The sequence below is a fragment of the Zea mays genome, chromosome 9 (assembly GCF_902167145.1).
Source record: "Zea mays cultivar B73 chromosome 9, Zm-B73-REFERENCE-NAM-5.0, whole genome shotgun sequence".
Taxonomy (NCBI): domain Eukaryota; kingdom Viridiplantae; phylum Streptophyta; class Magnoliopsida; order Poales; family Poaceae; genus Zea; species Zea mays.
The window spans coordinates 158,697,727-158,714,442 of NC_050104.1; the positions used below are offsets into that span (position 1 = coordinate 158,697,727).

General features: G+C 42.3%; 1 protein-coding gene across 9 annotated transcripts; it reads right to left on the reverse strand.

The window, feature by feature from the left end:
* Window positions 1-1,334: 1,334 nt before the first annotated feature.
* On the reverse strand, window positions 1,335-16,276 carry LOC103640447 (uncharacterized). Of its 9 annotated transcripts, XM_020543988.2 has the most exons (19): window positions 15,371-16,276; window positions 14,738-14,935; window positions 13,251-13,334; window positions 12,722-12,781; window positions 11,463-11,507; window positions 9,520-9,719; window positions 8,918-9,415; window positions 8,658-8,751; window positions 8,385-8,576; window positions 8,219-8,308; window positions 7,286-7,348; window positions 7,115-7,189; window positions 3,365-3,415; window positions 3,128-3,205; window positions 2,713-2,847; window positions 2,434-2,541; window positions 2,263-2,328; window positions 1,874-1,977; window positions 1,335-1,802 (listed from the first exon to the last, which is right to left on the reverse strand). In XM_020543988.2, the coding sequence occupies exons 1-18, from the start codon at window positions 16,127-16,129 to the stop codon at window positions 1,903-1,905; spliced, it is 2,871 nt and encodes a 956-aa protein (XP_020399577.1). In that variant the 5' UTR covers window positions 16,130-16,276; the 3' UTR covers window positions 1,335-1,802; window positions 1,874-1,902. The 9 variants fall into 9 exon arrangements, 6 of the variants coding, with proteins under 6 accessions (XP_020399577.1, XP_020399579.1, XP_020399576.1 ...); XR_004852869.1 differs by having other exon boundaries at window positions 1,335-1,977; window positions 2,713-2,773; XR_004852871.1 differs by having other exon boundaries at window positions 1,335-1,977; window positions 2,713-2,773; window positions 3,128-3,217.
* Window positions 16,277-16,716: the final 440 nt, after the last annotated feature.

The window sequence follows — 16,716 nt, forward strand, 5'->3', positions numbered from 1 at the left end:
CTAGTCAGTTTTCCAAGGCAGATTTGTTAGAAGTCGACGTGAAGGGCCACTTGAAGCAATTCTTCATCAACATTGGTGATTATCCAAAGGATTGCTTTGTAGCATCCTATTCTCTAATAGTGCCTCGCCCACTGGAACATATAATCTCTTTGTCATTAGATTATAGTGTCTGAAATACCTAATTCTATAATTTGATGGACTCTTATATAGATGTTGGTATATAACTGGCCTCCACAGGAACTAGAATGGGCTCCAAAGTGTTGTAAAGAATCAGGGCCAAGTCATTTTTCAGAGCAGTTTTGCGAAAAGGCCTCTACCGGGCCCCCTCTGTTAACACAGTCGAAAGCCCCTGTCCCTCCAAAAAGAAAAAGAGAAGAAAAAAAAAGTTGTCAAGAAAGTCCCCAAGAAGACTTTAGAAGTTGTTAATGTGGAGGACTCTCCTCCCCCAGTCCTTGTCGATCAAAGCAAACAAGGACACAAAATCCTCCGTGATATCAGAAACTGTAATGGAACGAATGAAACTGTAACATTAACGGAATGACTGAAACTATAACAGAATGATCGAAAGTGTAACAGAATGGTGGAATAATCAAATGTCTGAGACTAATGGAACAACTAAAATCGTAATTGTAACGGAATGACTGAAATTATAATAGCAACCGTAATGAAATGGTTGAATGAGTGAATAGCTGAGAGACTATAATGGAACGGCTAAATAATTTATAACGGAATAAATAATGGACATAAAAAATGTTGCCCCAACAAAAACCGAGGCGCACCAACCTAATAAGCAGGTTAATCGGATCGTGATGCGTGGTCTTGTGGGCTGATTCCAATGTCTGAATGGTTAATTAGTTCGGTTAATCGTAAGTTTGGATGATGCACCGATCACCAGGCTGTAGCGGTCCCATTGATGATCCAAAGGTGGGTGAGATGTTAGAGACCGTTGCACATCCGCGACAGATATCTAGTGCTAGAACTAGATTGCATTGCTTCTTCTGCCCTTGCTTGCTGAGCTAGCCGTCGCCTCTCCTTTCAGTCCTTTCTGAGAACTGGAGTATGTTGAACCAAAACAGCAAGCATAGTTTCGGCAGAGCATGCGGTTCAACGGACTCGAAGCAGGGCATGGCTCTGTGCCTCTGTTAGAATGTTGCAATTTACAACATGTTTTCCTTCCGACTATTACGAGTGGAGTTAGCGGTGTTTCGTTATTATCGATGTCATCATTTGGGGGATCTAATTAGATATTTTCAATCAAGGATCCATTTACACAAACAGGTTAGCAAAACAGTAGCTGCTGTGAATAGTGATGATATAGCAGGTCCAATCGAACATACGTCGAAGTTGTTCCACTCCATGGCCTTAAATGCACTAAATTGCAAAACGTTCCCTATTCAAAACTGATGCCGGTTTCTTGCGCACCAGGTCATGATTTACATGATCAAACCGGGGACGCGTAACTCCAATGAATAACTTCACCTATATACAGGGTTCTTCTTTTCCCTATATGAAATATAGCTAAGTCACTACACACTAGTGTTACATAGCAAAACAAGATCGCAAGCAGAAACCCAACTATATTCATCATCATTTGTTTTCCTTGTGCGCCACATGTAGCTCGGTCCCATTTAGAAGATCGGGTTGCATCTATTTCCTATAACCTGAGAGTCCGTCGTATTCTTCTTACATTGCAGACGAGCCTAGATACTTTTCAGAACACTTCTAATTAGTGATGTGGCTTCGGCAAAATCGAAATCCTCCGCACTCCACGCGACGTGCCTTGTTTTTATCTTCCCAATCCCCTGCGCATTGGAAATGACATGTAAAGGTAGCACCAGGAAGCAGACGCCAAAACCAAAGCAGAGAGTATCACTGTGTTTGATCTCCACTGGAACAATGCCTTTATGTCCGTTCATTTTCGAAACTGGACAGTCGAGAATCTGATAGAACAGAAAACATCTGCGTCTCCACAAAGAGCTGCACCATGTTAAGAATAATGAGAATGCAGGCAAAATGGGGAAAAAATACAGCAGCGACAAAAAAAAAAAAAAAAAACTGATTCTACTGGAAACACGCATAGCGTGACAGCATCATATGAGTTCCATCAAGAAAAACCCTATCAATGAGGATCTGCTTATCTATTGACACTTTACGCGTTGCCCAGACAGAAAGGCCTGAAATCTGCTACTTCCATCAACTATATGTGGTTTTCTTACAGAAAATAAACACGGAATCTGCTGTGTGAAACAATAAGATACGTACCTTTATAAATGGTCTATCATTTGAGGGGAACGAATCAATGAAACTGTCTTTCAGAAGCAAAGAAACCTGATCATTCAGGGCTAACATTACTCAAATGGATTTTACGATGTCTAAGTGAACTAACAAAGAACATAATTATTAAGGGTAGAGAACAATGTTCGTATTGCTAACCCTGTCATTATTTGACTGTACATTTGTAATGGTATGAAAGCGCAGGTCAGAGCAAAGTGATTCCAAGTAGGTTCTCATTATATTTAAGAACTTCCAAGCTACATCAGCCTGCAATAATATCCATATGTAATGTTTTATCATTCAAAAACTAAATTGGATAACCAATAGAAGTTTAAATGATCAAGTGCAGAGATAATTTCCTTCTAGAGAAAAAAAAAATGAATGGTACAAACTAGAAAGTAAAATGATAAATCTATAAAGTGGTAAAAAAATTAGTACCTGAACTTCATTGCATTTATAGATGGGATGTCTCTTAGCCAAAGAATTCTCACACGATAGTCTGGCATGAAGTGGACCGAGATTAGAAACGAGCTCCTTGTAATGTGGAAGTCGAGGCAGTGAACATGCCTTGACCTGCGTGTTTTTTATACAAGGCTAACATTCAGCTTGCACCATAGTGCATGATTATATTTCCTCATAAATGATGTCCCAATAAATATCAAGATCTAGCAGTGTGCAATAGATTCATGATTGGCTGACGTAAAAGAACAGGTTGGCAGTACAATCCAATGAACTTAGAGCAAAAAAAAGATAACAATTATGCTCTTTTACCAAAGAAAAAGGTTTTAGATATTCCTTTTCCTTCCCAACATGTTTTTTCACTATGAGGAAATAGCATGTAATGTATACTTGCCTGATCTTTCTGGACATTGACCCTGACAAGACTAGATCCTTTCATCTTGATATCAGGGGGTTTATGTTGTACACCAGCCTATAAAATAAACTGGATTACTGTTTACACTTCAGCTATTACTGAGACTTAATAATAAATACAAATTGCTAAAATTTAGCAATTATGGTCTACGGTCAGTGTAAATTAACTCAATAATAACAACAAAATAAATGGGCTTCAAGAACCCAAAAAACTTACAATGAAAGGTACAGGGGCATCAAGAAAATCAATCAATTTCCTCGGAAGAATCTGAAAAGCAATAGACATCCAAATGATCTAATTTGATTGCCATGCGAGCTTTTGCATTTACAATAAACCTAAAGCAAGCATGTTTATTTGACAACTTTTTGTGAGAAATTGTGTTATGCTATAAGTTAAAATAATGGATGTATCCAGTGCTGAAAGTTCCGACACACGGTGGGTTCAGGTGAATGGAATTTACAGAATGTCTTGCTCGTGCTTATTTTGCATGGAGGCTGACTTGAACCCAGGACCTCTAGGACACTAGCACATAAGTGTGGATACTTTTAACACATCATAACAAATAAAGAGAACACCTATAGGAGAATAGAATTGGTGTAATTGGATGGATGTATTGCATTGAGCCTCATAGGCTGATTATATAGGGTACATAGGACTAACACCCCCACGTGTGTAGACAATATGGTACTATTCCTATTTACTTTAACATCCCCACAGTCACAGCGGAACACTACAAACAGTGAGATTGGAGAAACTGACAAGCTAATATCCCCTGCAGCCATCACGGGTGATGCACCGCGCATGCTGTCATTGGAGAAGAAGGTGACGATGTCGAGGTAGCCCTTTGTGACGATGTCGAGGTAGCCGAGCTTAAGGACACAATTGCTATGGTCAAAGAAACCTGCTGAAGATAGCTGAGGACGACGTAGTTATGGTCGGGTTTTGCATGTTGGTGAAGCTGCAAGCACACAAGAGGCACCATGGTGATGACGGAGACGCGTCAAGACAGTTGTCATGAAAGAGGGACAATGTCAGTGTTGACGTAGTCAGGACCGTTGTAGACGAAAGGCGACGATGCAATCGAGGCAGACGGGATGGAAATGGGAGGGTCGATGCCGAAGTCGATGCAATTAGGTCGCCTGAACCGAGGCGTGGGTTGGGTTTGTCAAAACCAACAATGCGTCAGGGGTGAAAGCACACACTGGTGTTGCCCATACTAGATGTGCGAGGTAGAGTGTCTCAACCATATATCAGTGTCTGAGGAGCCAACACTCCAACAGAAGGTCTTGTCGACGGTTGCGGTGCGCAAAACTACGAGGTAAAACTGTAAAAGATGTCGGCATAGCATGCAATTATCGAAGTAGATGAAGTAGGTGGGAACGAGACGACAACGTTGATGTGGTTGTGTTGGACTAAGAAGTTGTGCGGGAGCGAACACGTCAAACCTAAAGGCGAGTCGTCCGGGCGGAAGTGGATGCTAGGGAGCGAGCGGTCGAGACGCAGAGCATGGTGGTTGTGGTGGATGACCGGCGGCGACGGCGTGCACAGGGGCAGCAGCGGCCTCACGCTCACCGGTAGCACTCCAAGTTGACAATGAAGACCTAATCAGTAGGACAAAGACCTAATAAAGACAAGCAACGCGGGAAGGTGTCCCCCAGCATTGCATGCTCGCCTAGGCCGCACAGTCAAAGTTGTATATGACGATGTAATCGATGTTGATGACGAAGTAGAACCCGCGATGTCAATGAGCGATGTAAGAGTAAGACAACCCATAAGAGTGAAAGGGCCTCTAGCCTAGTGGTTAAGGACTTCCGAGTAGCACCTCCAAGTCCTGGGTTCAATTCCCCTCGGGAGCGAATTTTCAGGCTTGGTTAAAAAAATCCTCTCGCTATGCCCCATCCGCTCTCGGGTTACGATGTCCTGTGCGCCACCCTCCGGTTGGGCCGTTGCAGAGTGGACAGTTGACGTCGGCCCGTTAGTGATGGGGGCCAGGGTTCGGGGATTTTCTCGGTCGGGACCATTGTTTCGGTCTCTTCTTAATATAATACCGGGAGGACGGTCTTTCCCTCCCCGGCTGAGTTTTAAGACAACCCATAAGCATTGCATTAAGAAAAATACCTCACGCAAATCAAGAAAACCCCCAAATGTTGGAACCGGACCGCCGACATACAACACGCCCGCCGGGTAGCCCGCACACATACCCAGGTCGTCGAGTCGCGACGCACGCGCCCGAACGCACAACATCGGGCTTTAGGTCTGTTGGCCAACACTCCCCAAAAAGGTACCCCATTAGGGGGTTGCACCCTCAACCATATAAAGCACGCTTGCCCACCCACAACACGCAATGTGACTATTCTCACCAATCTCTCCCTCACATTGTGAGTCGAGATTTGTCTGAAAATGCACTGGGCCAACCTGGCGCCGATACCATTTATTGGAACTAGGCCGATGACATATGACACGCCCGTCGGGTCGCCCACACACACGGCTCACCCGCAGACATACTCAGGTCGTCAGACCGCGCCACACACGCCCGAACGCACAACAATAGCAGGCTATAGGTCTGTTGGGCCAACACTCCCCCCAAAAAGCTAGCCCATTAGGGTTGATTTGGTGACAAGGGGATTGATGGGGAAATGAACTAATTTCCCCCTCAACCCCCTCCAATCCCCCTGTGATCCCTGGTCACCAAATCAGCCCTTAGGGAGTTGCACACTCAACATATAAACCATGCTTGCCCACCCACAACACACAATATGGGGCTATTCTCAACACCAAACCCTCGCCTCACCTATATACACCATAGCCTATTTGAGAACAACCACGAAAGGTCGGATCTTAAACCTATGCTTCGGCGAGGGACAGGCAAGTAGATTTTTTTTAACCCAACCTGAAATTCGCTCTCATGTGGAGTCGAACCTAGGACCTGAGGAGCGCTACTCAAGCCACCTAATCAACTCAACTAAAGACCTTTTTGCAAGAGGCACAAATTTATAAAAAAAAACTCAACCTGTGTGGGATAAGACAGTCCCAAGGCATTGTATTAGGTGACCCCGAACCCCTACACCACCCATACGCAGTGGCACAATAGCGCATGTGGCCCATGTGAGAACGACAGTGACCAAGACTGGGCCTTAAACCTGTGCTTTGATGTGGGGCAGACGAGAGAAATTTTTAACCCCAATCTGAAATTTGCTCCCACAAAGTGACGAAGAGTCAATTTCAGGACCTAAGGAGTGCTACTAGGACCACCAAACCAACTCAGCTAGAGGCACTTTTGCAAGAGCCACAAATCTAAAGATAAAAATAAATAAATAGACTTGACATGCGGGGGGGGGGGGGGGGGGGGGGGGTAGACAGCCCTGGCATTGTATTAAAAAGAATAAGACCTTACACAGGTCGAGAAAACCCGAAATCCCTGCCCCACAGGCATCGTAGCCGATGTGAGAACGACCACGATCAGTGATGGGTCTTAGACCTGTGTTTTGTCGTGAAACAAACAAGGGAATTTTTTAACCCTATCCTAAAATTCGCTCACATGTGGAGTCGAACTCAGGACCTGAGGACTGCTGCTCAGACCACCTAATCAACTCAACTAGAGATCCTTTCGCAAAATAAATAAATATACAATGCTAAAGATTAGATAAAGGGTAATATAATACTAACTGGTTGATCCAATTATCCAGTCACACGACATAATCTTATGCCTATCGCAAATGATATGATTTGATAAATATGAGCAGTGAATAACACGGTAAATGCAAGGACAAGAAGATCGAAGGTCAAGTTATTATGATCCAATATCAAAACAAATAAAATTACAAATATAGTATTCAAAAAAATGAGGAAACGAGTTTGGGTCCTTATCGAGTGAATATGGGTCTTGTTTATTCTTTATATATAAAGTCATCTAGATCCTCCCAAGTTGGTTTGTTTTAAAAGAAACATAAATCTTTCAGGACTTACCGGAAGCAACAGACTTTGCCACTGGAACGGCCTTATCATCGGTATAATAGACAAAAGAATTGCTGACAGAACACCCTGCAGTTAAGCATTTGAGAGAAGCACTTGAATTAGTGGGAACAAGGATGACATGAAACTAAATCACACTGTTACAATGCTCAAATAAAACCATACCAGATTTGGGCATATTACCACAATTTGCTTCTCCAGCAAAACTCCAGTGAATAAGCCTAGCACCTTCAGGAGAAAATAATAACTTTATGCAAAAATGAACAGCCAAGACAGCAATTACCATTTATATTATACCCCATGATACCAAATGTATGATCTTAAAATGGGTTAGTAATGATCGAACTGAACAAACAGAACTGCATGGATGTGACCTATATTTAGTGTGGTCTTAAGTACCTATATTTTACATTGCAAAAAGTAAAGTGTTTTGTGATTCAAAAAGACCAGCTTTCATTTCCCTGTTAAGCGTCTTTGGCTAAGTTTTGTTTCTCACCCTGCTCAGGCTTTGTACAGTCTTTTTTTTTGTTTGCTCTCCTTTTCTTTTGTTTGCACAAATGTTTCTTTGGTTCTAAGAAAATTTTATTAGAGTGGGGGGTTCCCCTGCTGTATTTACAGTTCAAAAAAATGGTTGGTTGGATCAAGAACTAATGAGATTTCTCACTTCACTTCTTCCTGTAGATTGAGGAAAATAAGTCATGCTAGAGCATATAGGTCTTATTTGTGGAATTTCACAAACAGCCAAAAAAATAAAGATAGAGAAAAATCTTGCTTGAATATTATATCTTGATAAAAGTTTTTGAGTCTCGAGTCTGACTAAAGAGGATCCTAGAAATTGAAGAGCAAACTTTCTGCCCATATAAATTGTTCTGAATTCAAGAGCACATTTTAAATATTCTTTCCAAACGAACTACTAACTAAGTGTGTAGTTGTTTCTCAATTCAACGCTGAATTAATTGGTTGCTTCATTTTGCAGGGTTTATGAACCCTTTTACATGATTTCTTTGAGTTTTTGTAACATAATATTTTATAATACATAGCAGTAGGGACTCCCGTACTGTTTTTATAAACTGCAAAACTGGGAGTAGCACAACATACACTTTCCAAAGACAGAGAACGACAAACTGTAGCCATAGTCCATATCGACAATGCAAGAGCTTCTTCTGCAGCCACCAAATGTAAATTGATCTACATTCAAGTTTCAAGATTAGGGAAGTGGAGAAATGATACTATAGGCTAGAGTCATGATAGGTCAAGCATATACCTTATTTTTTTCTGCCCTAGTCAAAGCATTGTCCAAAATCTCCTCTCCAAAACCCAACAAGGGTAATCCAGGCCGGGAGTATTTCACAGGTTGGAGATGTTCAAGGGGGCGGAATACAAGTTCACCACCACGAGGTGGCAGATGAAGAGCATGGTAACCACACACAATCTGTAGAGGTTCGTTATTGTGTGCCTAAAAAACCATAATGTATATGATCAGTAAGAATTCGAGCCATCTGATGGTATTTGTGGAGCGTGAATATGTCAGTCAAACCTTAGCCCATCCTACAACTTTTTCATCATCAACAATCACTTCATGCTTCACATTTACTTCATATTCTTCATCTGATGTTGCACCTTTGACTGAACTGTCATACAAGATGTGTAACAGTTCACAATGATATGTATTCCAACATGATCAGTAACAATTCCGGAGAAAAAAAGATTCAACGATTTCAAATTATTCCTAGCAGACATGACTAATGTCATAAATTGCATTTCACAATACCAGGAAATCATTATTTTAAGGTTTACCTTTCTAAAGACTCCACACTTTGTGCACGCTCTAATCTGCTAGAGGCAGGAGAATGCATGGACAGAAGATCTGGGGAAGTATGCCCATTATCATACATGTAACTTGCTCTCCCAAAGCTATCACAACGTGGTTCCAAGTTCTCTACTATACAATCTTCATAATGCTGGAAACTATGCCTTGCCTCCTCAACTTCTCTTACATAACTAGAATCTGAAATCTCACTACCAGATATACTTTGAGAAGAATTAGGCTCCCAGCTCCTGAACAAATATGAAGACATGTCCCTTTCTGATGGAATACTGGATGAAGAAATGAGACCTGATATACTGTTGACAGGTACAGCATATTCTGTCCAGTCAATATATGGAATCCCATTTGAGGAATCAAAATCACCGTCTACTCCATCTTGTTCTTTAATAGGACGAGGAACTGGCTCAGCTAGAGTAATTTCACTAGCAAACTGTGTTATTCTGTCAAGCCTCTCCTGTGCAATAATGCTGTTCATAGAATAGACACACCACCACATCCTTAGAACTGAATTGATGAAATATTATATCAATATCAAAAAATATATACATATATGTTAGAACTGAAAACGAACCTGTTTAGCATCTCATAGTGTAGCTCAAAAAAAGGTACCTTTGTAAGTAGACAGTAACAACGTGGTGCAGAAACCAAGAAACGACTGGGCTTATAGGAAGTAGGGTTTAAGGGTGAGACAGCACCTAGTATACCAGGTGCCTTTTGAACTATTTCCTGAACATGCAGACAAACACCATATAGTGGCGCATTGTCTGATACCTGGTTCATAAACAAAAATATTAAAAACTTCAAACAAGAGATGTAATAAGACTGAAACTTGTAGGTAGGAAAATGCTATTAGATGCCTATGCATGTGTGCCTGTTATATTCGGTCTCATATGTAGAGTCCTTATTGTAGACGGTCTCTATCATGTATCAATGTATATTTGGTCCTCATATTGATTATGAGTGCTATTCATAGTATGGTATACCTTATTCCTAGTCCTGTGGAGGCCTCCTTTGTGGAGTGGTGGGAAGGAGTGATCAATCAGATCCACAAAGACAAGAAGAAGGGCTTCAACAGTGCTATCATCCTTGGGGCATGGTGCCTTTGGCTTCATAGGAACCGAGTGATCTTCCATGAGGAGTCCCCTTCCATTGCGAAGGTGCTGAGATCCTTCCTTGATGAGCTCGCTTACTGGGTTCTAGCTGGAGCCAAGCAGCTAGGGAGCATTGGTTTGGCTGACCGTGTTTCTGCTTTGTAGACGTCGGGTCCTGCGTGGCAGGTCTCCCTGTCCTGGTGTGTTCTTTAGAAGTGTGTGTGTGTGTGTTTGGGTGTATGTTTGTGTTCTGTATTTTGCCCTCTTTTTTCCTAATCGTTCCTCTCTCATGTCGTATGGTAGCTATGTCCCGTCGCCTTGCGACTTTGCACATCTCCACAGTCGGCTCCTTTAGCCTAGCGGCGCTCATCTTTGTGAATGCTCGTCAAAGTTGGCACGTCAGTTGTGACAACCTGTCTACCGGTGATCGCCTTGTCCACATGCCCGCCTCTCGCCCACCTACCGGTGCATGTTGCGACTACCTGCCAACGCCTGCTCCTGTCAGCTGGCTCGTCTGCCCTCCTCCCACCCGCGCAATCCGCCACCCACACCGACCGCCTCTGCTCGCTCGCGTTGATCACCTCTACTTTGTCAAGATCCGTGTGTGGCCTCCTGCATCGCTCCTCCGCCTGTGAACTTGTCACGTTCACAGTTCTGTGACTGTTAAGTCCTTAAAAAGTTCTTTACAATTACACGCCTACACTGATACTACCTAGGCTAAGAATTAATCTGATCGTTGATCTCTTTTTGCATATTGTGTTTTTGCTGGTGGCTCTTACTGTTTGAAAGACCAACAAGCAGACAACAGTTTCTCGTTTGAGTACAGAGGCAAAGTTGCTTGCTATGGCTGTTGTGACAACAAAGGTAACTTGGTTACGATGGTTGCTTGCAGATTTTGGTGCTTTCTTCTCTATGTTGACTCCTCTTTTGATTAACAGTATAGATGCTATTAATATTGCTCGTGATCCGGTCAAGCATGAGCTTACTAAGTATATAGCTATTGATGCCTATTACACTCATATACATGTTCAGATTGATGTGATTGATCTTCGCTATGTGGCTTCATAGTTTCAGTTGACGGGTTTCTTCACAAAGGTGCAGACCATATTTCAGTATAAGTTTTATTTTTTATCTTTTTAAACCCAGTGTGTTTGATCCACTTTGAGTTGATGGGGTGTTAGATACTTATGCATGTGTCCTTGTATTCGGTCTCATATATAGAGTCCTTGATGTACACAATCTCTATTCTGTATCGGTTTATAGATATAGGCCTAGTGCCCTCATATTGATTATAAGTGCTACTCGTAACACATGCAATATCAGGATAATCTAGATACTAACATCCACGAATTATAAAATAGAAGATTCTTCTTAATGCAATAATACTGCATATGTAAGGAAAAAAAGGAAGATATAAACAAACCTTGAGGGAGAAGATAAAAGACAGATCATCTCGAGACAGATGTTCCTATGTAAAAAAATAGTTATACAAGTTAGCAGATCGAACACTTCGAAAGAATGGACATTGGCAGCTGTCACTGCCACTATGTATGAAAATTTAACTGCTCAAACTAGAATTCCATGTGAAATAGCTAGAAGTATAGTCATTCAGGGATAAAATAGAGATATGCTAGTTCTCCACGTGAGCATTAGACTACAAACGAAACTCTAGCCGTTAGATTGTTCTTTGATCCGCAAGTATTATTTTCCTCAACGTTTTTTTTTTGCCAAACGAATACCTTTAGTATGTTTTTTCTTACCGGAGAAAGAAAAGGCAGTAGTTAGTTGGAGTCACTGCCCGTTTGGCACAGCTCCAGCTCCTGATTCTAAGCGAGGATCTGGAGGAGCCGTGCCAAACGGGTATTTTTTAAAACTGATTCTCGTGTGGAGCCGAAAGATTGAGAATCGTTTTTTGTGAAGAAAGGTGGGATCTAAAAAAAACCTGCTCCACCCTCCCTTAAAACAGCTCTTCAACCAACCAAATATGGACCTCCCCTTAAAGTTTGATCGAAATTACCCGCAATTGTCATTGGACAAAAACATAACGAGCCAATTTATGAATTAAACATTTGAGACCATTTTATGCACTACTATGATGAGAATATGTTATATGTTATTGTTTCATAATTTTTCCGTATATGCATCCTACTTATTGGTTTGTAACAAAATTGAACTGCAAAGGATAAAACAGACAATCGCCATAGACCACCAACTCTCGGCAGACAAGAATCAGTTTACTTGCCAAACGGTTTTAAAAATGTTTCTGATTCTCTAGTAGAATCAGGAGGATCAGCTCCTCACGAGGATCAGGATCTGGAGCTAAAAAAGCAGGAGCTAGAGCTTTGCCAAACGGGCCCTAAATATGTCATTAATCACTAGCTTAGCACAAGCCTAAACTTGTTATCTGAATGGATAATACTTATGTGCTGACATGGATGACCAGTGACCACAACCATGCATGGTGATTTGAATTTACCAACTGAAGCTTTCACAATGTGGTAGTTGTCCACTTCAGCATGTAGGTAGAGTTTTTGTAGGATACTTTGTATGTGTAGCATTAGTCTATCTAAAGAACTGGTTTATTAAATACCACTGGTAGCCACTAGCCAGTAAAATATAAAACAGACAACCACCAATACCAGGAGTCCATGATGTTTTCTGAATTCTGCTATAATTTCTCACCTGCCCAAATATCACTTCATTCAGGTCACTCATGGATGGAGTCCTCTCTATTAGGCGAGCCTGAAATTTTAAGTTTTTAAAATTATCAAAAAATTTGTTGTGTATCGTATCATAACAGAACAAAAAGAAAAGAAAAGACTAAATTTGGAATAAAAAATATGGAGTAGCCAAAGGAACAGATTGGTGTGATTGTCCGTTTCTAAGGCTACTTAATACACGAATGAAAGCATTCATGTAAAAGCACGTAAGGATATGTCATTATCGGTTAAATTGTTAGCCTGCGGCCTGCGCTGCTCAAGATTAATTTAGCTCAGGCTCTAATAATAGTAATTAGTAAACAAGTTCAGATAAGAATGACTAAAATGAAAGAAGTTATCAATGCTAAAAGAAAACCAACTTCCATCAATATAATCACAAGGTAAGGAGAACAGAAGCCAATTATCTTTATATAACTCAGTGAACACATTGTGGCACATAAGAGGTGTAGGTGTATCCCTATTCATATACCCAAGAAGTTTATGTAACTAACCTTTACACCTTCAGGAAAACAGAATGAGGGCAAATCAGCCTCCCTAACTTCTGCCCTCTTTCCAGGTGGATACTTGAAAAGAATCTGCAAGTTGCTCTTTGATCAGTTTCTATCAGATAAAGAAGAGTAAGAAAGGATAATACATGATTAAGTAAAAATGGCCATTCTCACTACCATCACAAAGATCACTAAAAAAAGGGAAGACACATCCCCAAGGCTCCACATAAGTGGGGTCTAGAGAACGGATAAACCAAGGCAAAGCCTTCTTCCGCAAATTCAGAGAGGCTGCTGCGAACCTACGACTTGGTGACTCGGTGAGACAGCTCTCTCCACCGCACCAGACTTGCCCTTCACCATCACAAAAACCACTAAACAAAAAAAATGTGCCACCAACATTTGGATCCTCTACTTGTCAGCCTCTCACACAGTATGCTCCAAATTGAAAGTCTATGCAACTGTACAAGACTATTAAGTTGCATGCACCGACAAATTGAACTCAAAAGCTTAAGATGATGAGGGGAGGTGAACAATTCACTTGTATTCTAACCCTTCCCCTCATGTGAATACTCACTTAGACTTCATATGTGAATGAGGAGCGAGCAACAATTATTTTAAATAATTGTGCTAACCAGAATTCGAACTCGAGACATCTAGCTTTGATACCATATTGAGTTGCATGCAACAATCAGTTCAATACAAAAACTTAAGTTGATAGGGAGATGTGGGCACACTAATATTCTAACAAAGACAAATGTACTTTATAAACCATTTGTCAAAACATGCAAATCAGCCTAGGCCATACCGCCGTAGGGGCCAAGTCCCTAAAGTCCAAAATAAATATACACTTTCCTAACATACCAACATAATATACAAAACTGATTCCCCCCCACCCACCCACCCCAAGCACATGAAACTTGGACTATCCAAATTTGAATGTCTAGGTAGCTTTCACCAGATGGAAACTAAACACAGGAGGACTTCATCATGAGATCAGATGAATATACTAAATGCCAAAATTTGCAGCTAACTGTAACTAAATTTATGGAGAAATTCCAACGTTGCTATGAAATTTGACCTCGGCACTTATTTCACAATTTATTTATAAAAGAAGGTTTAAGCATGAAGAGTCAATAAAAAGCACCAAACTGAGTCTTTTGTGCTCAATTGAAACGAGTAGAGCCAGGTGTTGAATCCTTCCCTCCCACCCAAACAGAAAGGTGCGTATATTTTTACCATAGAAACAGTGTGCATCTGTAAACAAAATAAAGCTGAACAGAAGCGGTGTCTATTAAAAAAAATAATGCATTCATTTTCTCCAAAGAAGGGTTCCTGTACGCCAATAGATTATAACTATACCATACTGCAGTCTGCTGACAGTACATGCTCTCTATAAGCTTTGTCATGCGGCAGAAAGCCAATCACCAATGTAAACTAGAACAACTAAGTAACATGAACTAGTATAACTAAATTTGTTTTCAAGCTCTTACCTGGGGTTCCATAGATGGTACAGGCCCACGATACTGGTTTTTTCTAAGATTTACTATCTCTGATCGTGCTACATTAGATTCCCAAGCTTTCTTTTTTGCAAAAGCATCCTCAACTACTCCGACATCTGCATAAGAGTGGAGACCAACCACGAAAAAATGTTCAAAGAGCGATGTCGGTTCCCTATATTGCCAATTATCCTGCATAAGATGGAATTCGCAAGGCAACTTGATATTAGGTACATATCAAATATTGCAAGAGAAGCTCAATGATGAGCATCAGAAGCTAAAACAGTAGTACTCCCTCTGTTCTTTTTTATCTATTACGGTTTAGTTCAAAAATGAACTAGCGAGCGACAAATATTTAAAAACGGAGGTAGTACCATTTATATAAACTATGTTTGCATAATTAATCGGTATGAAACAGCACCAAATAGAAAATCTGACTATATTACTTCCTTTCATGTGATTGTGTGAACTTGTCAATTTCAAGGTGAAGCTAAACTCTCAAACTATTTGACTGATTTATCCCTTCACTATCCGTTCACAAATTTTGAGTTGTGCACCGCTACTGAAAAATTGCATACAAATGCACAATCATTATAAGGACCATTGAGAAAAAAGGTTGTTCCACACCTGCGACTTGGAGCGGACTTGATACCAGTGCCGCTTCTGATTCGCCATAGCCTCAATGTTCACAGTCGTCCGTAACAACTGCTCCCTAGGACTCCTCTCGCCACCTCCTCCACCTCCAATAGGCCCCCACTTCCAAGCGCGCTGCATCTGCTCACGGAACCGCTGGAAGCTGCCGGTTCGCACATGCCGCGACTGCTGCTTAATCTGCGGCAGCGGCGGAGACGACGTCAACGAGGCTGAGCGCGGCGGGGACGACGTCGACGAGGCCGAGCGCGGCGGGGACGACGGTGCCGAGTGCATACACGAGTCCGTCTCCTCCCTGGACGGCGATCCTGCCCCCGGCGTGGCCATCGAATTCTCGTGCTCCTCCGTGCCTCCCGCGCGCTGCCCCGACGGCGACGCGGCGCTTCCAGCATCCACCCTCCCCGGCTCCTCCCGCAATTCAGAAACCAACGAAGACTCCACCTCCATCGCCGCACACCCCGACGACGAAGCCGACGGCGACTCGTACGTTTCCGCTTCCTCCGGGGCCGACGGCCCGTCGACCTGCGATTTCCAAGCTGGCGGAGACGAAGTCTCCGCGGCGTCGCCATTGCAGCACGCCACCGGCGACGTGGAGGCGGCGGACGCCTCTTCCACCGCGTCCTCGAACGCCTCCGCGTCTCGCGGTGACCTCCCCTCTTCGGCCGCCTGTTCGCGCGGTTCCGGCGCCAGCAACGCCGCGTCGCCGCCGCCGGAGGTGAGTTCCTCTTCCTCCATGCCCCAACCGCGAACTGAAATTCCGAGGGTCGCGGCAATCTAGCGTCAATCGTCAGCGATGAATAGAAACACCAACGCAAGGGAACGGAAGGGGAAGAGGAGGCGGCCGACGGGCCGAGATCGTTCAGAGTAATAAATGGCTAAAAGCGAGCGAAAATTTTGGCGATCATTTTTCTTTTTTGAAAATAATAAATTGAGAGTACGGTCAAAGGGTGCACGTGGTAGGAAAGTACAGGCCCCAGGACCACCTGTCATTTGTAATTTTTTGAATGCAAGTGTGTTTGGATCACGATCGCGTAGGATTTCTGGATTTGAGGGCCGATGCTTTCTTGTGAGTTGCTTTTTTATAAAAAGTTTCACGCAGATGCATTTTACTCCTGGCATTTTGTTTAAAATTTTGTGATCGATTGTTTGGACTGGATGTAGAGTACTGACTTTACGGAAATTATGATCGAGCGTGTTATTAGGACATGTATGTACAATGATTTACATCCTATTTGTTTGAGCTTCTCGACAACTTCTTAGGGTGACCCAAAGCTAAAACAAATAGCTAGTTTTTTGGTCCAGCTTAGCTTACAGAAAGACAC